Source organism: Protopterus annectens, chromosome 13.part0, assembly GCF_019279795.1.
Source record: "Protopterus annectens isolate FY-2018-M chromosome 13.part0, PAN1.0, whole genome shotgun sequence".
In the NCBI taxonomy this organism is placed as follows: Eukaryota; Metazoa; Chordata; order Ceratodontiformes; family Protopteridae; genus Protopterus; species Protopterus annectens.
In genome coordinates, this window is record NC_056747.1 from 375,115,552 (window position 1) to 375,140,249 (window position 24,698).

At 44.1% G+C, this 24,698-nt stretch overlaps 1 protein-coding gene across 1 annotated transcript in view; it reads right to left on the reverse strand.

Annotated features, from left to right (window-relative positions):
• Positions 1-24,698, reverse strand: part of LOC122787906 (ADAMTS-like protein 3) — a 255,659-nt gene that overhangs the window by 162,430 nt on the left and 68,531 nt on the right. Inside the window, exon 2 of the mRNA XM_044054830.1 lies at positions 2,928-3,000. Within this exon, the coding sequence (XP_043910765.1) occupies positions 2,928-3,000 (73 nt within the window). The remainder of the gene's footprint in view (positions 1-2,927; positions 3,001-24,698) is intronic.

The following is a 24,698-nucleotide window of genomic DNA, read 5'->3' on the forward strand; positions in this document are numbered from 1 at the left end:
TGTCTAAGCATCTGATTACTGAATACTGTGACACAGTTTGTTTTTTCTGCCTTGTGTAACCTCACTTTTTAAATGACTGCATATTTTGTGCTTCATCTTTGCATGTCGTGTTGCAACTAACTTAGCTATTTTTTGATATGTACACTCTGACTATGTATGTATACTCAACCAATCAACCTGTCAAACTGTTTTACAAACGTTATCTTCTGGAGCTTTTCTCTCTGGGCCTTCACTGAAAAGGGTAATTTTTCTTGCCCAGTTGGATTTTCCTGGTAAACAAATGTAATAAACAAATAAACAAGAAGTGATCTAATATAGCTAGAAAAAAACTGACCCATTAATAATAACAACAATAATAATAATAATAAAATAATATTTAATGTTATCTTGCCATTAGACCCTTGCAGTGCTTTAATTTTACTCACCTTCTGGCCCATTTTGGCTCCGTGGCCAATCAATAAGTATGGTAAAAACCTTCTTTGCACACACCATCAGCATCACATTTGTATGCACATACAAGAAGAACGCAAATGTTGGACATGCTTCTTAAAACAGAAGTGGTGAACTTCATGACACCCATGCAGATGGACAATACAGTTACAACTGCTGAATCCTACACAAATGCACTCTATAAGCACTTACACGAGTGCATGGATCGTGCTATCCCAAACAGAACCAAGACACTATCCTCCAAAAAAAGGAAGCCAATCTGGTGGTCCCCTGCCATAAACAAACTGTACAACAGAAGGAAGAAACTGTTTCAAAAGAGTAAAATCCCATGAGTGCAGGAGCTCCCTGGTCAGCCTCAGTAAGAAGCCGAGATCCCTTATAAGATCCTCCAAAGCTAGCTACAAAAACAAAATCGCCACTAAATCCAAGGACAACCACAAAGCATTCTATAGCTATGTCAAGAATCTAGATGGCAACACCCAGATCTGCTCTGAGTTACAGCACAAAGGCACAAAAATTACAGAACCAACTGATATTGCCAACATCCTGGCAGATCAGTTCAGTGCTAACTTTACCCCCCTCTCACCCTCTAAAGGGCCTATATCTATACAGGAAGAATTCAGAGTCCCTGTAATCACAACTACGCAGGTAAAAGCTGCACTCTCTAAAGCCAAAAACACAGCATCCATGAGATCGGACAACATCTCAGGCTACGTTTTACACGAACTTCAGAACGAACTGGCTCCCCACTTAAGCACCATGTTCAATAATAGCCTCGCATCAGGCTTTGTGCCCACTGAATGGCACACAGCAACAGTTATCCCACTCCACAAAGGAGGAGCCACCACTGATCCCCGGAACTATCGACCTATTAGCCTGACGAGCCTGGTCTGCAAGGCCATGGAACGTATCATCATGGAACTCATAAACAAAGACATTGGTAACCTCCAAACTCAGGATCCCACCCAGTTCGGGTTTGTGAAAGGCAGATCATGCTTCCTGTACCTGATCGACTTCTTTGAGGCAGTCTCCAAAGCTGCGGATGTGGGTAAGGTGGTTCACACAGCCTATCTTGACCTCGCCAAGGCTTTCGACACCATCCCCCATTCTGGAATTATAACTAAACTCACTAAACTAGGTATAAATCCCTACGTCACAAGATGGGTTGCCAACTGGCTCACTGACAGAACCCGCACTGTAAAAGTTGCAGACTCCAAATCTGACCTCAAGGCAATGACAAGTGGAGTGCCACAGGTTTCCGTCCTGGGTCCTCTCTTGTTTGGTATCTACTTCTCTGAAGTACAGGCTAACACAGAAGGCCTCTGGCTGACGAAGTTCGCAGATGACTGCAAACTAGGAGCCATAGTCAAGTCCCCAAATGATGCGGACACCCTACAGAAGGGCCTCACTGAGACAGATGCCTGGTGTCAAAGCCATGGCCTCAAGCTCAATGCCAAAAAGTGCAGTGTCATCCCCTTTGGTAAAAACTCTGTACCCATGAACTACCACATAGGCAGCAATCTACTTAACACCAAATGCGTGATAAGAGACCTTGTGACCCAAGTGGACAGTAGTCTCTCCTTTGATAGTCACATCGCCACAGTAGTCGGGAAGTCCTTCTACGTGGCACACCTCATCATAAAAGGGTTCTCATCCAGGAAAAAAGAGGTCATTGTTCCCCTCTACTTGTCACTCATTAGACCCATTATAGAGTACAATGACCCTTTTGGAATGTACCTCACAAGACATCTGCAGCAGCTGGAAAGGCCACAGAAGTACCTCACAAAGAGGATTAATGGCCTCAAACAAATGCCATACACTGACCGCCTCAAAAAACTCCAGTTTTACTCCGTAGCATATCGCCTACTCCGAGGTGATCTCTGCCTAACATATAAAGCTATGTCAAACCCAGAGCTGTTGGACATGCTACACCTAAAGAAATCCCAATCCCTAAGCTACACGCTCTAGGGACCTAAACCTTGTCACCACAATAAACAGGACACGCTGGAGGGATAAATTCCTGTCCCAGAGACTTCCTATACTCTGGAACAAGCTACACATCTATGTCAAGCAAAGTTCTTCATTAGCAATCTTCAAGAAAAATCTTGATGAGTGCATGGGAAATAGGAAATACACCCCGGGGATCACTTCTTTGTCTCTGCTGGACTGTGGCACAGGAAAATAACTTTCTTGGGTGGCGTAAGCTATGGTACCTTGCTGGCTAGGCTTACGTAGGCCCTTAGGCCGATAGCCTAGTACCTACCTATGAATCTATATGACATTCTGTACTCATAGCTACAGCACCATTACCTGCCCAATCACCGAATTTCACCTTTTACATACTCATCACAAATTGCAAGAACAAAAATATTAATGTCACGAGAACAATATGCATTCATTAGTGTCAAGTTTCCTCTTCACTAACTTTAAAAGACTTTCTATGCCAGAGTATGCTGTTTGTTCCAGGCTTCACTTACCTGAGTGCTGTATATTTCAATGAAAGTCAAAATCAGACTGACTAATATCAGATATCCAAAACTGGAAGCCTTCCTGTGGGATAAAAAAAGTTTCTCTTTAGATGCATAATGCACTTATGATAGAGAAAACAGCAAAGATGATATGACAGGAGCAAAAATAAACAGATAAAACAATACAACTGGAGCCATAAATTTCTGCAAGGGAAATATGGGCTAAATATTCAGTCAGTTGTGAGGCATTAAATATAGCAAATTCATTTATGTAACTAGAAAAGGCTTGTCAGATTTTTTTTTTAATTATTAATATTCTCATGATAGGTATCCATCAGCAGGTAATGGAATATCTATTGCAAAACAACCTTTTAACCAGAACCCAACATGGCTTCCGAGCTAGCGGCAGCACAGCTACAGCCCTATTATCTTTTACAGACACCATGAACAAGGCCAGAGATGCAGGATGTTATACAGCCTCAGTATTCCTTGATCTCGCCAAGGCCTTTGATACAGTGTCTCACCCCTTACTTTTGAATATACTGTCTAACTTAGGCTTCTCAGATAACACAGTAAAATGTTTTCAGAGATACCTCAAGGATCGTAAACAAGCAGTGAAACGGCCCAATAAACTCTCACCTTTTCTCCACAACCTTACTGGAGTTCGTCAAGGCTCAGTCCTAGGACCCCCTACTGTTTAACATTTTCACAAACAACCTTCACACTGCGTCTCACCCTGGGACCCTCATTCAATATGCAGATGATTCCACTATATTCTGTACTGCTCAATCACTACCAGAACTACTTTCAAAAACTCAACAGTCCTTTACTGCAGTGGAATCATGGCAAGAAATGCCCAACTCTTTCTTAATCCAAAGAAGACAAAACTAGTACTCTTTCATATCAAAAACACCTCCGCTGTCACTGATCATTTCAACCTTCTTGCATCTGACAACACTGTCACAGAAATAGTGCAGGAAACCAAACTTCTAGGCATTATAATTGATAGTAATCTTTCATTTGACCCCCCCATATACAGCAAAATATAAAGAAAACTCATCAAAAACTGGGACTCATATAGAAAAAAGAAGTTATGTATTACCATAACATTCCATCTGTGTTGTTCATCTTCTTTCATTCATTACTGATGGGCTCGGTTCCGAGCCCTTGGAACCGAGTCGGCCTATTACCAAGCTCGGACCAGCCAAAAAAACTCTCGAGCTCTCTACCCAGAATGCCCTTCTCCCTGTTACCTCAGATCGAGTTTGCTAAGAAAGGAAGTAAAGCCGAGGCCACTTCTACGCAAGTATCCTAGTGCACCACTTAGACCCAAAGCATCTCTCAGGAGCCTTTGGAGGGGGAAGGAGGGTGGGAAGTGATAAATGAAAGAAGATGAAGAACACAGATGGAACGTTATGGTAAGATATAAATTCTTTAATTGATGTTGTTAATCTTCTTTCCATTCATCACTGATGGGACAGAATCCCGAGCTACCTTGAGATCCATGGGTGGCCCTTATGGAAGAACATTCCTGAGTACCATTGAGCCGAAGACAGCTCTCCCCCTGGAGACTAGGTCCAATTTGTAATGATTGATAAAGGTATGAGACTTAGCTAAAGTAGCTGCTGCACAGATGTCATCCATGGATGCCCCGGAATGGACTGCTATTGAAATTGCCATAGATCTAGTGGAGTGAGCTTTAACTTTTGGCATGGATTCATTACAGAGGGAATAGGTGACACGTATGCAGTCCCTTAGACATCTTGATAATGTAACCTTGGAAACAGCTTCTCCCATTTTGGGTCCCGAAAAGGAGATGAAAAGCTGTTCAGATTTATGGATAGGTTTGGTCCTGTCTAGGTAAAATCTTAATTGTCTATGTACGTCTAAGGTGTGAAGGCAATACTCTCCTCTATTGGCAGAATTCAGAAAAAATACTAGTAGATCAATGGACTGGTTAACAGAGAATTCAAAAACAACTTTGGGAAGAAAGGATGGGTTTGTCTGAAGTGACACTCTGTCTTTATGAAAGACCCAGGTAGGGCCTCTTGATACACAATGCCTGCAGCTCTGAAACTCTTCTGGCAGAGGTAATGGGTACCAGGAACAAAGATATCCAAGACAAAAGCTTTAGGTCACACTTAGCAGCAGGCTCAAAGGGGTTTTGAGTCAAGGACTGGAGGACTAAAGTTAGGTTCCGTGGTTCCACGGGCTGTCTGAGAGGAGGCCGGAGATGAGCGGTCCCTTTGAGGAAAGCCTTGCAAAGGCATAAAGAGATAAGAGGGGTGCCATCTATACCATTGTGGAAATTGGAAATTGCCACTAGATGCACTCATACTGTAGAGGCAGAGGCTCCGTTATAAAAAAACTTAGCCAAGTATTGAAGCACTGCAGTAACTGGAGCCGAATACAGGTCTAGCATGTTATCCTTGGACCAAATGGATAACCTTTTCCATTTATCCTGATATAGTCTTCTGGTAGATGGTTTGTGAGAGGCCAGAATGATGTCTTGAACAGGTGAGGAGAGATTAGCTTGCCTGGTGACTAGCGGAAGTGGAGAAACCAAGCTGTTAGCTTGCGAGTGGACAGGTTCGGTTGACTCAACCCCTGGGGGCGAGTGATCAGATCTATAGAGGGTCCAGAATCCATGGTGGGTATAATAGGTGAGGCCGAAGAAAGGGAAACCAAACTTGTAGAGTCCAGAATGGGGCTATGAGGATCACCTTGCATCTCAACTGAAGAGCTTTCTTTAGAAATTGAGGGCTCAGAGGAATGAGGGGATAGGCACAGAAAAGTCCGTGGGCCAATCGTGGATCAGAGCATCCCTCGGTGACTCCCCCTCTGGGGGAAGTAGGGCAAAGTAGCTGCTGCACTTGGTGTTTGATGGGGAAGCCAAAAGATCGCAGCAAGGCTGCCCCCCAGTGGCTGAAAATTACAGACACCACCTCAGGGTTGAGGGACCACTCATGGGGCATGAGGATGCATATGCTCGGTTTGTCCGCAATCACGCTGGAGCTCCCCAGGATATGCATTGCTATCAGAAAGTGGTTGGAAGCAATCGCCCACTGCCAAATTCTCATGGCTTCTCAACATAGGGGTTAGGACTTGGTTCCCCCTTGTTTGTTGATGTACCAGACCACTGACATATTGTCTGATTGAATGGCAATTGTCCCGGCGGGCAGAGCTGAATGGAATGCCTGCAACACTAACAGCATGGCTCTCAGTTCCAGAACACTGATATGCAGGTGGGCCTCTGAGGTGGACCATGTGCCTTGGACAGTCTTTCCTTGGAAATGGCCACTCCTACCCGATCAGGGAAGCATCCGTGGTCACAACGGCTGTGGGCTGGGAGGGCTGAAATGGGCGTCTCCAAAGATCTACATCTGACCTCATCCAACAAAGCAGGTCCTGCTTACAGGAGTTGGTTATTCGAATCTTGTAATCCAGGGGATGACAGTTTGGGAACCACTGGCACAGAAAGAGAAATTGCAAAATTCACATATGTAGCTTTGCTGGAGGCACTATTGGAATTGACGCAGCCATAGAACCTAGGATTTGAACAACTTCCCTTGCAGAGGTTGATGTTTGAGAAAGAATCACTCAAATTTGAAGCCTCACTCAATGGAGTCTGTGGAGAGGGAGTGATACCAGACAGGACTGAGTACTGAACACTGCACCAATGAACTCTACTTGTTGTGTAGGGATAAGATTTGATTTCTCCCAATGTATCGTTTTTCCCAACAATTTTGCCAGAGAGAGAGTATGTTGTAGCACAGTTAGCAGAAGATGCTTGGTGGGAATGGTAAGGAGCCAGTCGTCTAGATATGGAAACACCCAGAATCCTTTTAGTCTCAAGTGAGCTGTTACCACTGCCATGCATTTCGTGAACACTCTGGGGCCTGTAGAGAGACCAAACGGCAGGGCATAGAATTTGGTAATGACTGGCTCCTAGCCAGAAGTGAAGCAGACTCCTGGAGCATTTGTCCATCTTGAAGTGGTAATACGCATCCCGGAGATCTACAGAGCACATCCAATCGCCTTCTCTTAAAAAGGGAAGGATGGACTGAACTGTGACCATCCAGAATTTGGTGTGGGTGACAAACTTGTTTAAGCTGCTAAGATCCAAAATGGGTCTACAGTCCCCTGTCTTTTTTGGCATAAAAAAGCATCTTGAGCAAAATCCGGATCCATGCTGGTCTGGTGGGACTGGTTGGATGACTCTTTTTAGAGACAGCTTTAAAATCTCTGAAGCTGCGTCTTCCCTTTGACTGGGTGGAACGTCGGGAAGTTTTCTTAGAAATTTTGGCTGACAAGAAAGGGGAATGGTGTAACCTCTGGTGATAATATTCTGCACCCAATGATCGGTGGTGATAGATTGCCAGGCAGCTTGATGCAGAGAGAAACGACCCCGGACTGCTTCCAGAGGTAAGCAATTGGGCCGCACCTCAGGAGCGCTGATAAGGCTGTCCAGAGAAGAAGTCCCTGGTGCCTTGGTTGTGAGGACTCCCTCTGCCTCTATAGGGGCATCTTCCAGAATTGTTACCCCCTCTGCCTCTGGGAGTATCACCAGCATATGCAGCACAGAAAGGACCCTGAGATTTCTTATGCCACATTTTCCCACTCCTCTGATTCCTGGAGAAGGTACGTTGGGGGTTGGAAAACTGTAGGCCTATGGCAGACAGGATTTTCCATCTTGCTCGCATCTGGCTAGCGTGTCCTTCACTTTGGAGCCAAAAAGGGATGAAGCTTCGATGGGAGCATTCAGAAAGGAAGACTTGAAGGAATCCGCGAGGTCACAGATGCGCATACAGGCATGACGTCTCATAACAATGCCCTGACCTGTTGCTCTAGCCACCCCTTCGGTTGCGTGTGAGAGCAACCTCATGGATGAATTGGATACTGATTCCAGGGTTGCTAGCTGCAAGGCCACTTTGTCCCTGACCTCATCAGACAACTGTCCTGTGAGCGTTCAGGACAGTTCGGAGATCAAGTCCCTCTGGAGCCTCATAAAATGTGCCAAATAATTCAGGGATCGTACAACAAAGGTCCCTGATGCAAAAACACACTTCCCAAGTCTGTCCGCTGCCCGGACTCCCTGTTGGGTGGGTGGACAGTGGGACTTTCCTCACGCAAGTCCTTTTTCGTGGCCACCGCCACCACCATAGCATCAACTGGTAACCCTTTGGACCAGTACAGATTCTCCATGGGAGGGGAACGAATTTTTGTCTGGTCTCCAGGGGATCGCTTCAATGGAATCAGTGTTCTTCCATGCATGCTGCACGACAGGCTCATCGGCAGGCAGGGTCACCCAAGAGGTAGAAGGCCAAGCATGAAAAGCCTGCAGGAACACGGACTCCTCAAATGAAGGGTTGCAGGGCTTCCACTCACCTCTCTGCTTTAACATCTCCAGGATGTCTCCAAAGGAGACATCAGGAGGTGACCGTGGGGACCCTTCACCATCATCGTAATCCGTGTCTCCCATTAAGGACTCCTCAGGCAAGTCCACATGCTTCCTCTTGCACGTCTTCTTTTGAGGGGGCTCCTCAGTGGCGGTCTCTGAGGAGGACTTGGAAGAGTGGGTTTACTGAACAGGGGTGTACTGAGACTTTTCTGCCCAGTGTCCTGGGGGGGGGTGGTCTGTGACAGCTGTAGCTCAGGGGGAGAAAGCTGGGGTTCTGACATCAAAGGAGTGCTGCCAGAAGCAAGAGCCCTCTCCATTGTGCGACAGGCAGGCCCACCCAAAGAGGGATGGGAGCCCAGAACCGAGGAAGACAACCTCGGGACCAGGGTCACACCCTTCTCTCAGAGACCCACCCCCAGGGATGAAACCTCAAGAAGGATCAGCGAGGATGCAACCATTGGCGCTGAGGAAGGAACAGAGGATAGAATCGGCATCGTACCCCGGGCCGACGTGCCTGCCCCCCAATCCCCAGATTGAGGAAGAAAGAATGGTTGTGTAAATTCTTACCATAACCATAGATGTCCTTCTCTTCCATGTTGCAGTATTCTTGGTGTGGGATTTCCTGCCTTCAGGCGACCCATACGTCGGCTCCTATACAAAAGTTTCAGCTTGGCTGTTGCAGCTGTGTGGGACGTCATACGTAGAGCCTTAAAGCAGGGATCTTATGTGAGACTTTTGCACGCACAATCCTCAGACCTTGGAGCTAAGCAGGCAAGGTAGATGGCCCAACCAGATAGGCTGCCAAAGGTGACATGTATAATGCCCTAGGTCTCTTCTGTAATGGAGAAAGGCATCAGGGAGCAGTTAGATTGGTAGAGTCTGTGGGGGAATGGTGGGTGGGAAGGAATACTGCAACATGTAAGAGAAGGACATCTATGGTTATGGTAAGATTTTACACAACTATTCTATGTCCTTCTATTCCTATGTTGCAGTATTCTTGGTGTGGGAGAGTACCACAGCTTAGTGTGATGACAGAGTGGCGGATGCAGAAGATGATTCTTAAAAGCCTTGTAGGATTTCCCTGGCAAATCCTGCGCGTGCTTTGGAAATTTGCTCCAGTTTGTAATGTTTGGTGAAAGTGTGTACAGTGGACCATGTTGCTGCTTCCATAATGGAAGCTGTGTCCATGCCTTTTTGGAAGGCCTTGGAAGTGGTCACTGCTCTTGTGGAGTGTGCCTTAACCCCAACTGAAGGAGTTTTTCTGTGGTGTGAGTAGCAGAAACCGATTGCCTTTCTGATCCAGGATGCAATGGTCTGTTTGGTGGCTGCCTTGCCCAATACCCTGGGGTGAAAAGATACAAAGAGTTGTTTGGATTTCCTAATGTCTCTAGTTTTGTCCAGGTAAAATCTCAGTTGCCTGTGGATATCTAGAGAGTGGAGTATCCTCTCTCCTTGGTTAGCGGGAGAGGGGAAAAAATTGGTTAGGTGAATGGATTGATTTAGAGACAAGTCACTGACTACCATGGGCATGAAGGAAGGGTTAGTTCTCAGAGTGACCCTGTCCCTATGAAAAATGGTGTAAGGTGAGCATGCCATTAAGGCTTGTAGCACAGAAACCCTTCTGGCAAAGGTAACAGCCACTAACAGTACTGTTTTCCAAGTACAAAACTGTAGAGAGGCTGTATTAGCCGGTTTGAAGGGGGGCTGGGTGAGTTTTTCCAGGATGATGTTCAGGTCCCATGGAGGAGGGATAGGCTTCTTAGGTGGTCTGATGTGTAAGACCCCTTTAAGGAAGAGTTTACGTGTAGCCTGGCTAACATGGGAGGATCTAGAGGTAAGCAGGCTGATAATGTGGAGCGTTGCACTTTCACTGACAAATAGGAAAGTCCACCCTTTATAAGTTGACACATATATGAGAGGACTAGGGGGGTATCAGCCTTGTAAGGGTCCCTTTCCTGTCACCACTGAGTAAATCTTTCCCATTTAGCAAGGTATGATTTTCTAGTAGTGGGTTTCCTGGCCTCCCTCAGGACTTACAGCACGTCCTCTGAATAGTGGTGTCTGAATGGGGTTAGTAATTAATCACCCACATGTCAGGGATAGCATTTGCAAGTGTGGGTGTAGGAGAGTTCCTTTGTCTTGTGTCAGAAGGTCCACCTTGTGGGGTAACTTGTGATGATTGCCCTTGGCTAAGTTGTATAGAAGGGGGAACCAGTGCTGCCTTGGCCAGTAGGGAGTCACTAGCAAGATTTTTGGTTTGTCCTTCCTGATTATCAGAAGGACTTTCTGAATCAGATGGAAGGGAAGGAAGGCATACAGGAACTTTCCCTCCCAGTTGAAACTGAAGGCGTCTACTCTCCAGGCTTGGGGGAAGTAAGTCTTTGTGCAGAAAGTCTGCAGCTGCCTGTTCTGGGGGGAGGCAAATAGGTCTATTTGTGGAATGCCCCACCAGTAGACTATGTCTCGGAAGACCGTCCTGTCCAGCATCCATTCGTGTTGTGGGGAGGATGTTCTGCTTAGGAGGTCTGCTTGCTTGTTGTCCTGCGAAGGGATGTAGCTGGCTTGCAGGGATAGGTTGTGCTTGGATGCTAGGTCCCAAATAAGTAGGGCTAGCCTGCACAATTGGTATGCCTTGGTACCTCCCTGTTTGCTGATGTACCACATTACAGTGGTATTGTCCGTCACTATCAGAAGAGGACCTGGTAGCAGGGGTAGGAAGGTCTGAAGAACTAAAAGAACTGCTGTCATCTCCTTTACATTTATGTGTTTGGTTTTCATGGGAGGTTGCCACTGGGCTTGGACTCTGTAAGAGTGCAAGGTGGCTCCCCAACCTGAGTCTGAGGCATCTGTATGCAATATTTGTGTGGGTAGAGGGGGCTGCAGTGGAAGCCCTGGGTTTAGTTGTACTTGTTGGATCCACCATATGATTTCTTTCTTTAAACAGGGAAGAAGGGAAATAACTTGTCCCAAATGATTCTGGTGTTGTGACCAGATATTTTTGAGGTACCATTGCAGTTTTCTCATATGCATTCTGGCCAATGGTAGCATGGGAATGGTTGCTGCCATCAATCCCAGGAGTCGAAGGAATTGCCTTGCAGTGACTGTCTGGAAGAATAATACTTCCTGGAAGTGGGAAGAGATAGAACCTTGTCCTGAGGGAGGAAGGCTTTCATTCATTCTGTGTTGATCCTGCAACCTAGGAATATCTTGTCCTTGTCTGGGTTCAGGGAGGACTTCTTGAGGTTTGGGGTGAACCCTAGACTTTGCAGTACAGATATAGTGAAGTGTAGATGTCTTAAGAGACTGTGCTAGGATAAGGATGTCGAAAACATATGGGTAAATCTGGATTCCTTCGGTCCTGCAGAAGGCAATGGCTGGAGCTAGGCACTTTGTAAACACTCTTGGGGCAGTGGATAAGCTAAAGGGCAAGGCCATAAATTGGAAGTGTGAGGATGGGCCAGAGAAACGCAGGAAACGTCTGTGTGAGGCCCTGCTGGGAATGTGCAGATAAGCATCTTTTAGGTCAAAGGTGACCATGAAAGCATTTGAGGGTATGACGAGTAAGACAGTGGGAAGAGAAAGCATTTTGAAGGATGGTACCTGCAGGTAAAAGTTTAGGAAGGAGAGATCCAAAATGGGTCTCCAGGGACCGTCCTTCCGAGGGACCAGGAACAGACAGGAGTAGAATCCCTTTCCTACATGTCCTGTGGGTACAGGCTCTATAGTGCCTTGTTGTTGCAGATCTGACAGAATTTGTGGAAGGAGATGGCATTGTTTTTTGGGGGGAAATGGAATGCCTTTCCCGGGGGGAATTTGTTTCCAGGATACAAAGTATCCTTTTTGACTAATGGTTAATACCCATTGGTCTGTGGTGATTTTCTGCCAGAAGGGGAAACAGTGGGTAAGGCGAGCCGAGATGGGCAGATGAGCAAGGCAGGCACACATTATTGGGACCTCCCCTGTCCTGAAAGGGCTGTCTAGGCTGAGGAGGTGGGCCAGTGGGCCTGGATGAGGAAAGTCTTCTAGTTCCTCTTCTGGGTCTAGAGGAGGAGGTATCAGAATGTGGGTTATGCCTCACAAAGGTAGTCTTAGCTAGGTAGTTCCTATAAAATTTGGGTATAGGGGATACCAGGAGATGTTTAATATCCTGTAACGCTTTGCTTTTTTCTTGCAGATTCTTAAATAGGTCTGCAGATTGCTTTCCAAACAGGAAGTTGTGATCCAGGGGAGCGTCCAAGATTTTGGACATGAAGTCCTCTGGCAGATTCTGTAGTCTAAGCCCGGAATATCTCCTAAGGACAGATACTGATACTGCAGAGTGAGCAGAAGCTTCTGCAGCATCGTAGCTGCATCTTATGGAGTGTCTAGCCACTTGTAGTGCTAAGGACAATTTGAAAGAGATATCCGTTTTAATGGGACTGTCAGGAATTGAAGCCAGCATTGAGGTGGCTTGGGATACTAAGTCCAGGGCATACTTGGTCATGTGTGTTTGACAGTTAATGACTCTAAAGAACAAAGTGGAGGAAGTGTACGCCTTCTTACCTATCCTATCCATGGATTTGCTATCTTTATCCGTGGGCAATAGGGAGGCATAAGGTAGCAACCTAGACTGTTTATCAGGTGCAGTGGCAATCACTGCTGGGCCTGCTAAGGGTGGCTTTATGAGAAATTTGTGCTCCTCTGGCACCTTGTAGAAGCGGTCTGGACACAAGTACAGGAGGCTGTGAGTCAGGGGTTCTAGAGGCTGCAGTAAAAGCATCCAAGTATGCAGGAAGGACAGGGGTACAGCTGAAGGGAAAGGGGACTCCACTTGTAGCAGTTCAAAGTATCTTTTTTGGATTTCTGTCATTTGGGAAGTATCCCATTTGAAATACACTTTCATTTTGGTGATGGTTTCACCAAATGTAATGTCTTGAGGTGGAGCATACCCTTCCACAGAATCCTCATCAGGAGAGTAATATTTCTTGGGAGAAGCAATTTGGGATGCATAAGAGATGGATTAATCCGAGGAAGAGTAGGTATATTCATGTTCTTCTCCTTCCTCAAGGAGGGGAGCCATGGGAATAGAAGAAGCAGAGGTAGGCCTGGGGCTTAGCAGAGGAAATGTAGTTGTGGGTGAAGCAGAAGGCCTAAGGGCCATAAATGCCTGCATAAGAGAGGAGGTGAAGGCCTCCCAGTCTGGAGAGGCTTCAGAAGCAGGGGTAATATGTTTTGTTTTCTGCTTCTTTTTAGTTGGAGTCGGCCTAGAGCTGGGTTTGGCAGTGGTTTTATCCAAGGTCTGGTTCCGGTTGAAGGAACCCCCAAATCTGGTCCCCGTCGACATCGACAGGCATAGGTGTCAGAGAAAGCTTCATGGACATGCCAGATGTCAGCTGTGCAGCGCCCTCAATGAGGGAGGTCGATGGAGCTGACGGATCCGCCGAACGCTCCTCAACTTGTACATCGGTAGTCAGCGGGGCGTCCAGGTGCGAAGCAGCAGGCGATGAAGTACTAGGCATCTTTGCCTTCTTATGCGGAGGTTCTTGGGTGGCCTCCAAAGTGGGATCCATCCTGAGAGCCAGCCGTTTGAGGTGTTGGTTTTCTAAGTAAAGGTTTAAAGCTGCCAGATGGCTACGTAAGGTCTTAGGCACAAAAGATTTACAAATAAGGCAGGCGTTATGGTCGTGTTCCCTGCCTAAGCAGAAAACACATTTGTCATGGGCATCCTTATGGGGAATTTGGCGCCGCCTGCATTGGCACTTTCCCTTTTTACCTGACATCAGCTGAAAGCTACAACAACCAAGTCTAAGCAATGCGAAAGATCGGTAAAATGTTAGAAATGCAAAAACCCAACGGGTTACTTATCTAGAGTCCATCCAATGTCTGGAGAGCGATTGTACGATGCAAAGTCATTTGCCATTGAAAACTTCTGAGGATTGTGCATGCAGACATCACACATAAGGTCCCTGGTTTATGGCCCTATGTGTGACATCCCACGCAGCTGCAACAACCAAGCTGAAGCTTTTGTATAGGAGCCGACGTACGGGTCACCTGAAGGCAAGAAATCCCACACCAAGAATACTGCAACATAGGAATAGAAGGACATCCGGTTCGTCAGGAACTGAAGACCAAAGAGACAAACTCGGAGCCAGAGTGAGATGCACCATAAGTGCCGAGGTGATGGGTTCCAAGAAGGATGTCGGAGCAGAAGGCTTCGGAACAGAGACGGTCAAAGGAAGAGTGTAAGATGAAGTCCATGGATAAGGCAACCCAAGTTCTGCAGGTGGATGGGTTTTAGAAAGTGAGGGAATCCCCCTGGCTGCCAACAGCTGGTCCACAAGATGCACCACATCGTGTTCCAAAAGGCTCCTGATGGATCTAGTGGATACTCCAGATGGAGAGTCAGGACGTTCGAGGAATGGGCTATACGCTTGGCCCAGAAACTGGTCTACAGAGGGGGATTATCGGGTCTGTGGTGCAATGTCTGCTGGCACCAAAGTCTCTAGTTTCAAGACTGGAAGCAAAGGGGTCAGATCCAGTGAGGTCGGTACAACACCTGGTGCCAAAGTGGCACTTAGAGCCAAAATGGTTGGTTCCAAAATGGAAACTGATGGTGTAGTCGAAGGTGTGCCCTAAGTCGAAGTAGATACAGGTGCCAAAGTTGAAATAAGTCATAGTCAGATCAATGATCGGTGCTGGAGGCAGGACCTGTGCCAAAACAGGCGTCGGTATCGAAGGTTTTGAGACGGTCGGAGCCGAGGAAGGCGGAGCTGAAGAGGCAGATTTATGCTCCGATGATAACTTAGGGACCTTAGACTTCTCAGGTTTGCTCTGATCACCCAATGGTGAAGAAGGAACAGAATGGGATCACTTTTTGTCCTTAGAAGGAGAGGTTGAGACCTCCATCGCAGAAATGGCCTCTGAGAAGGGAGACTTGAGTAACCCCTTCAGAATGAGTTTATTTTTGCACTCATTAGGAGTGCGTTGGCTGAAGCTCTGACAAATATCACATGGGGACTGCACCGAAAGGTAAGCCACTCCCAAACAGTATACACAGTCATCGTGGAAATCACTGTTAGGTAACTTGCCCTTACAAGAACTACAATGCTTAAAGCCTGAAGTACCCTTCTTATCCGACATCTTGGTAGAAAAAGGACACCACAACCAACTGTATAATCTAACAATAGTGAAGTCAAATATGTTCAAAAAATCACAAGAAAATCACCAATATAACAATACAGTGTATGAAGTAAAAAAAGGGAAACACTGAATAAAGATAGAAGCTAACAGGTTAAACAGGAGAAACAATACCAGCTATGATATTGAAGAAATACCACAAGGGTAAGGGAAAAGGCCATACCAACAATGGTACTTGGAGTTTACCAATGGTAACAATGGGTAGAGTGGAAAGAATATGGTTACACCGAAGAAAAGACACTAGCAATACTAAAGGTTTGGTAAAATATGAAGATATCCAAACATTTTTGCAGAAAAATCAAAAAAGATTTCACTTAGCTGAGAGCTCAGCTGAAACGCGGCTTTCCGGCTACGTGGCAAACGAGATCTGAGGTAACAGGGAGAAGGGCATTCTGGGTAGAGACTTAGCTCAAGAGTTTTTTTGGCTGGTGCGAGCTTGGTAATAGGCCGACTCGGATCCGAGGGCTTGGAACCAAACCCATCAGTGATGAATGGAAAGAAGATTAACAACATCAGATCAAACATTTCTTTACTGCAACAACCAAAAACTACCCTTGCAAAAATATTTTTACTTCCCTCCCTTCTTTATGGTGCCCTTATCCTAAGTAACTTAAACTTATACGCCAAGCAAGATGGAACAGTGCTATAACAAAGTTGCAAAGTTTTCCACAAACTCTAAATATCACACACACTACTGTAAACCACTCCTAGAATTAAACTGACTTGAACTCCCCAACCAACTTGCCTTTATTCAGCTATCCACCTTGCACAACCTTATTTTCAAGCCTACTGCCTGCCCTGCACTAGCCAATCTAGTCACACCTTACATACTAAATCGATCCCTATGATCAAAAGACAAAAATCTCTTAGCTATCTCAAAACGCAAAAGAAAACCAGGTCTTTCTGTATTCATACTCTGTCTCTATACTTTGGAATTCACTACCTCTAGCCACCAGGTCTATGCCCGGCCTACCCATTTCAAAGCCTCTTTAAAAAATCATCTCAAATATACATGGCTCTGCTCCTGCATAAAGCCTGCCTAATGCTTAGGTTTTCCTCTTCTTCCACACTAGCTTCATCGTCCTCTTCTGTCACATTTCAATCCCTCACAGACTGCAAGATCCTAAGGCTCTTCTACTTCTTTCTCTGTTTCTATACCATATACCTAAGCTACTGCTCAGGCTGTATTGTTTCTATTCTTCTTAACTCTCTCTATCTATCTGCATCACTAACTTTCTGGCTGCTATTTTCCTAACTGACACTAACATTCTATAACAGTCAATGTCACACATTGCACTACCTACGTACTATTTTTTTGGACATTATCTACATCACGTATGGTGAGAGTGACTATTATTGTCTATAATGTTTTAACGCTATAGAATTGTCTAGATATGTAACAATATATTGCAACATTTTGTAACATAGTTTGTTCTTTCAACTTATTTTTGTATAGTATTTCTAATGTAATCTTTATTGTATTGGATTATACTGTATTTGTATAGTACTGTATGTGGAGCTTTTCTCCCCGGGCCTCTGCTAAAAACGGGTTCTGTAGACCCAGTCAGAACATCCCGGTAAACAAATGTCAAATAAATAAAAATAACTACATTTTGTGAGTACAGAGAAATGCATATCTGAATCTCTGTCCTGTATTCTTATTCATATATAATAAATTAATTCTGATTGCTCTTACAACATTTACGAACATCTGCTTGGGATTACCTCATATGTTTTGACAGCAAAAAATGGCATGCACGTCTGCTGTATTCCTAGCTAGATGATTCTGTGTGTTTTCTTTCTTCAGTTTACTTATCTGACTTTCAGTAAACAAAAAACATTACTGTACAGCTGACATATTACTTAAAATGTCATGTTTATATTCAAGATTTTCCAGCAAGCACTAATATTCATGCCAAACATGTCATTTCAAGTTGAGTTTGTCATGTATGACGCTGCAGGCTAGCTCCATAGTAACATAAATAAAAACTTAAAACTGCTGGACTGTAGCTAACTATATGATATACATAAACAATATCTTATATATAACTGACCTAATATCACTGTTAAAACATATTAAAATGACCTTAGATGTAAGTGGATTATATCAGAAAGTTGTGTAAATGATGGTTTTACAAACCATACTTCACTAATATTAGTAAACAGTAGTGCCAGATGCTATGTTCTTTTCCAGCAGCATCGGTCTGTCCACCCACAAGGTGCATGGTGCTCTGTCTGCAGTAACTTGCCTTGGATTGTAATGCAATTGTAAGCTCAAGTATGAGCACAATGGTGTTCAGCATTTCTTAGACACTTTATAGGTTCCTAACACATGCCATTAGTAAGAATCTAGCAGATCAGATACCCATGATGCTCATCAAAGGATCACTGCTACAGCAGCATTCCTTCTCCATGGGATTTGCTATAAAAGGAAGTCTGATCTTCTGCTCTGACTTCCAGAGCACTTATAAATGTTACCCGATAAGCAAAGTTCCTCTTTGGCTGACATCAGGACACTATATGGCATAGAAGAGGAGACATGTATCATTACTCACTTATTTTTTCCACTATTATTGCTTCTCTGTCTGTTGGGTCACTTACAGCCAGGTGACTTCCAGAAAATGACAAGCACTCAGTCTATGAGCTTTTTTCATTGGGTTTATTATTAAAACTATATTTGACACTGTCTTTGTGACTAATTAAATTTGATATGAACTGCAACTCTTGATTTTGAAAACTGGCTTTTCCTGTCTGTTGAGCTCCATGACATCACCAGGACTTCATTGCTCTCTGCCTTTTCTGTCTTAAAGAAGACCACCAAGTCTCCTGTTGTGCAATCTTTAGGAAAATATTCTTGTTAGTAAAGCCTAAATTATATGGGTTTATCTGGATAAATACAAAAAGAAAAAGTCAACGTCTTACTACAGCCCAGCCATCTACCTCCAGTTTGCAGCAAAGAAAGCTCAGAAAGATGAAGCAACCTTAAAATTGCTGTAAAAAAGACGATGGGAACAGAGCATGTGATCTTAAACTCACCAAAAGGCTCACGGAAGTTTGACCTGCACTGTGCCTCCCCCCTCTCATGTAAAGTTGCATCCCCATGCTGCCTGAACCCTCTGGATGCAGGCAGTGGTATACTAAGCTTGAATGGTATTGCTAATCAGTCCTCAAAGGGAGATTCTGTGATGCCTGAACTGAAAGCCAGTTTTCAAGTAGATGCAAAGGATGACCACCCCCTCCATGAGAATTATTCCTGCTCATTATAACTGTGTCAATGGATATAACAATGATTCTCAATGAAGACTGCTCAGAAGGTCTGTTTGAGAAGTGTGCAAAACCTTATGCAGTTGAAACCTTGCCTCCTGTTGACAAAGTAGGCCTGGCACATAAGGCCCAGGCATCTGAACCCTTGCTGATATCAAGTTTGGCATTTAACCACCTAACACATACAGATGAATGTGTCATGGACTCACAGAACATTAACCCTCGGTTGACACAGCCTTCTCTGTCAGGGATGCCCCCATTCAAACAGAAAAAAATCTCCACTTTTAGACTCATTACAGTCAGACCTCAAAGAAGAGAATGTAGTGTACTCCCCTATTTTGTTCCTGGTAATGTAGAACACTAGTGATAAGGAAATTCTCTCTTCTGACTGTCCTCCAGAGTACAGTTCCTTTGGTGAAGCTTTAAACCTGGTGAGGTAGAGGTTTTAAGTGGGAGTAAAAGGAAGTTACTGTATCAGCGTGCATTGTCTGAGCAATAAGAAGTAAAAAACTGTAATATCTGGCATTAATGACTGACTATGGTCATCACTGAAATATGAGAAAGTCAAACTTGTAGGTGGTACAAAAAAGTGGAGGGGATCGATCTAACATTCACTTAGGGGATCTACTTTACTGTACAACTCCGTGTTGTTATGCAAGTTGAGACATACTGGGTATACTGTTTAGCTTATTGTATGGTAAATGTTACTCCCTAAGTATGTTAAGATAAATTGCCAACTTTTTTTTAAAATCATGTGTTTATTTTTCTACAGCTATTTAATTGGAGCTCTTCATGGAGCACAGGTCAGGTCTATATACATTCTTGTGACCTGCCCACCTTTTGTTAGCAACTGTGGAATAACTAAAGCTGACATCATACAACAGGAGTTCAAGCAAATACATGACATTTCATATCAGCAGGCAATCATACTTGTACCTTGAAATGGTCAGATTTTGCAAATCAGTAAAAAGGGGAGGAGGTTGTGTAAAGGTAGATGGATAGGCAGAGGAAGGGCTTTAAGAAGCCACAAGTAGCCAGGCAAGATCTCTTTTCAACAGCAGAGCAGGACAGAGTAGAACACCCACCCTTGCACCCTTCCTCATAAAAGCAGGGAGAGGTGTAGATAGCACAAAGTGAGAAGTAGTAAGTGCTGACTAATGAGAGTAGGTAGGTGCTTGCTGACCCATATGGGTGATTGCACTAGGGGTCGGGATGGAACTTCTTATTTTCTTCCACTGGGTTTTCAGGTTTTTGCCTTCTCCAGCAAGAGGTAGGTAGGTAGGTAGGTGTCACAGCCATGAAGGAGGAAGGGCATACTTGGAAAACTAAAATTGCAAAGGAGTGTGCTTGGCTTGGGGAGGGCTGCAGGCTCAGACAGCTTGGCCCTTCTCTGGGTGGGCCACCCTATGGTGACTGGGTAGGCTGGGGGCCACAGTCTGGGGTCCCGCAAGTGGCTGATCCCCTTCAGCCACTGGTATCTGGCTGAAAGGTGACGGGACTGTCAGTGTTTGGCTGTAGATCCCTTCAGCAATTGGTGTTGATTGAGCATTTACAGGGCTGGAGTTCATGGACATGGAGAAGCCCATGCTCCCTACAGTACCGCCTGTTCTGTGTTAAACATTTTTGAGTCAACATTCTTGAACTCTGATTCTCATCTGCCAACTCAAAAAAAAAATCAGAAGGCTACTACAGAGTTCTGGAAAACTCTGTATATCTGAACAGAAATTTGGAGATTGATCTAGTGGTAGTCTCCCCGAAGGTCATTATGGAATCACTCCTGGCTCTAGCTCTTAACATGCTTCCCAATGACAAGGAGAACAAGATACTGAACAGCTTTGGCAAAAAATGTACACCCAGACCATTTGTGTGTTATGAGCTATAAACTGCCAAGTAGATATTATTACATAGGTTCAGATACATACTACATCTCCGTAAGTCATCTGAGTTCTGGTCACAAAACTTCATCAAAGAAGCCTTGTACTTCACAAGCATGAGTACAGAAAAACTCAAGAGCACTTGTACTCGAGCTTATAACAAATAACAGAAAATGAAACATAGAAAATAAAGCATGCCCACCCCTCATTTCTTACTTAAATTTATTATTCTCACACTGAGATCACTGTACTTTAGAGAAAGAATCAGATACACTTTGGCAGTTTGGGAGTGATCACTCTGACTAGGGGGCTTTGAAACTGGGCCATCTATAAAGCAAACACATATAAGCAGTAGCATCTTGTTCATATGTTGTTGTATCTTTCGGCTTTTCCCATTTAGGGGTCGCCACAGCGGAACTCCGGTCCGCTAATGCTTGGCAGCAGATTTTTACATACCGAGTTGCCAGCCCTGATGTACAACCTTCAACAAAGGTACACCCATTCACGCATGTCTCCACACAGAAGACGCTTTAGCTGAGAATCAAACAGGACAACGTCTTGCTGTGAGGCAACAATGCTACCGCAGCACCACCACCGCAGTTAGCAAAATCTGACATGCACAATCAATTGAAAAGTCAGCCATTATATTCAGGCAACTGTGATACAAGGATACAGGCTTTGGTGATCCAGGCTATACCTCTCAACTGCTATGATTTAACCATAGTGCTATGATTTTGGCCCTCAGATTTAGGCCTTATTCTTCCTAAATTTCTGATGTTCCTCACAAAGTCAGATTTGTTTATGGGTATATGCCTTTATTAAATAAATAAACTAAGCTTCTACAAAGACTCACTACCCCTAACTATAAAAGGTCTAGTATACAAACACTTTATAGTGTGAAAAATAAAAAAGTGCTCCTCTTTCTGACCCTCCACTATGATTTTAAAGGCCCAAACTGATTTTTAATGTTCGGAGGGTGAGAGGTATTATCCAGGCAACTGCCTGTAAGCTGACTAAATATCAAAAAGAAATGGTCAAACACTTAGAGAATGATAACAGACATCCTAAGCAAGAATCACTTTACATACGCAAACACGACTACATGTGGCTGTAATGCAGCAGATGCCAGTAGCAGGGCAGCAGACACTAAGACAGACTTAGAAAGGGATATCTGGCATAATTTGCAGACCCTGTCTGAAGATGTGGAAGGACAGTTTTTTAGTGTCCCCTTGGAGAATGATTTATTGTTTTTATCACCCTCAAAGAATATCTGAAACACCTAGAGGAAGGCAAAATAACAGATCAAGGTAAACAGCTTTTTCGCACACATATTCCTAAATATGCTATTAATTACTCAACAGAACAACAGAAATAAGAGTAAAGCATAATACAGCATTCACGAAGAAGCAGGAATACTGCAGATGGAAGGGAAAAACAAAGGCAACAATGTAGGGGGAAGAGATAGAAAAGGCCCTCTCATCCAAGCATACATCTCAGCTGTCAGAATATCCCAATTTTGCCTCATATTTTTGGTCTGTTCTTCATAAAATTTATGTTTTTCTGGCAAATCATTGAGGAATGAAGTTACTAAATAACATACAGCTGAGTTTCAGACTTTATTTCCTTTAGAAAATGCATGGTAACACAAGTCCTGTTATTCTAGCAACTGTCTACATTTATAAGAGCAGTATTTAAAACGTATTCCTATTTTTGGGCCTTTGTTCCTCATTATTTTAAGCTTTGTCCAGATTATTTGCGCTAGGAGGTTGAGAGGAATGCATCTAAGAGCTCCTGGATCAATGTTGACAATGTCCTAATCCCTTCTCCAGGTCTTCCTTTCATTCTTCTCACCTCTTGGGTGTCAGACTAACCCACATCAAGGGCAACCAGTTCAGCCTTGTGTCGGATAGACAGGTATCTTCCATAGATACAAACTGGAATTCAAGCTGATTCTGTCTTTCAAGGAATGCTCTAGGTCCCCCAGACCATCTCAGCCTTGGAAGTCTTCCATCAACTGATAAGTGCAATGCAGTGGAAATAGTTCCCTCAAGAGAAGAGGAGGAAAGGTTTTACTTCAGGCTTTTCCTTTTCCTTTACTAGGGCAGTTCTTGGATGTCTATTTTGGACTGTCCAAATTCAACAAGCTTCTGAGAGTTAAAGAAACTCAGAATCCTAACTAGACCTTTCTTCCTTCCAATACCTTGTCCCATAGCCCTACTGGTCACTTTGGACCTAAAAGAAATCTACCTTCATATCCCTGTCCTCAGCAACAAACATATTTTCTCAGATTCACATCAGGAAACAGGTATTTTAATTTATTTCCCTCCCTTTCAATCTCGCAACAGTGTCACAGGTGTTCATGAAATGCCTGGCCCTGGTGTTTAGCATCAAGGGGACCCAGGGCATCAACATCTACCCTTATTTAGTTGATTTCCTCATCCAAGCTCCATCAGTGGAGAAAATGAGCAGACCACTGACCATAACCACAACAGCCTTACCAATCTGATCTCCTTCAACCTCCCAAAATCTATTCTGAAACCAGAAGGTTCTAAGTATTTCTGGGAGCACACCTGAACACACTGCCATCCCTTCAGTCAATAGGTACCACTTATCTCAGCTATCATAAAGGGGTTTTCTTTGTGCACAAAGCAGCTGGAGCTGAACCCACACAACTGATGGTCCAGTCTTGCAAAGAAAAGCATCCTGACCATGGATATAAAGCCAGACAACTGACCACCAAACAATGCTGCCCCCCTTACTCCACAAACCACTTACTCCTGATTCATTCTCACTACTAGCACACAAACCCTTTCTTAAAACCGCATCATACAACTTAATATATCTTTTCAATACACCACCAATCTGGCCACACCTACAACTAAACCATATTGCACCAAGCATGCTTTCTCCACATTAGACCTTAACTCTGGGAATCACTAAGACCCTACTTAAGAGACCTCCCCTTGTGCACAGAGTATATAAATGAACCTGAAAAACACTTAGTTACACAAGCTTCATCACAGTGCCACCAATCCCATCACATCACATGCTAGTCCCACAAATCCCATCACATTACATGCCAGTCCCACCAATCCCATCACATCACATGCTACTCCCACCAATCACATCACGTACCAGTGCCACCAAACCGATCACATTACTTAAGTCTCACTAACTTAACTATCTCTAGTCACTCCTTCACATTTATTCATCCTGGTAACCCTGCTGAAATCTTTAATCGCTCATTAATTTTCCTTACTCTCTCATTTCTCTCTTTTTTTCCTCCTTCCACTCCTCTCCTACTAACTTAATTAAGCCAGTGAATTAAGATATTTTTAAACAAGAGACTCAAAACAGAATGCAAAGTGGCAACCAATGTATTACTTGCTCTCATATCCACCTTACTTGTAACTTGCCTTTTAATTTGTCATGTGCAAACTTTGTACAGATCTCTAAAGTTTGTACAGTAAGTATTTTTATATAGCTGTAGGACACTGTATGTAATTTTATTTCTTCTTTACATTGTGATATGCTTGTTCAGGCTGTGCCTGCAAATGGTCCATTGAGATCAGTGTGCTACCCCAATAAGTAAAATAAAGACTGTGCCAAATTCAGGGATCTTTAGGGATATCACAGAAAACATCACCATGATTAGATATGCCAATAAGCAAGGGAGAACCCATTCCTACAGCAAAACAGGCTAACCCTAATATTATGTAGTATGGCATATAGAACTCTATAACTCCATCTCCAGGTGATCTGCATTCCTTTAGCTCAAAATATGACAGTAGATGACATGAACAAGTCCATGTTCAGCAAACTATGAGTGAAAGATGAAACCACAAGTATCTCCAGGCACTTCTTGGAAGCAGGGCCCCTTTCTATCATAGATCTGCTTGCCTTGGAAGAGAACTAATAACAAAGGCCTGGATGACTGATGCTTTCAGCATACCAGGACAAGGACATCTACTATATTCCTTCTCTCCCACATAGCTCTTACAAAGAGTAATATAAAAAGCAATGAGATACAGGTCTAGGGTTCTACTGATCATCCCACACTAGCCT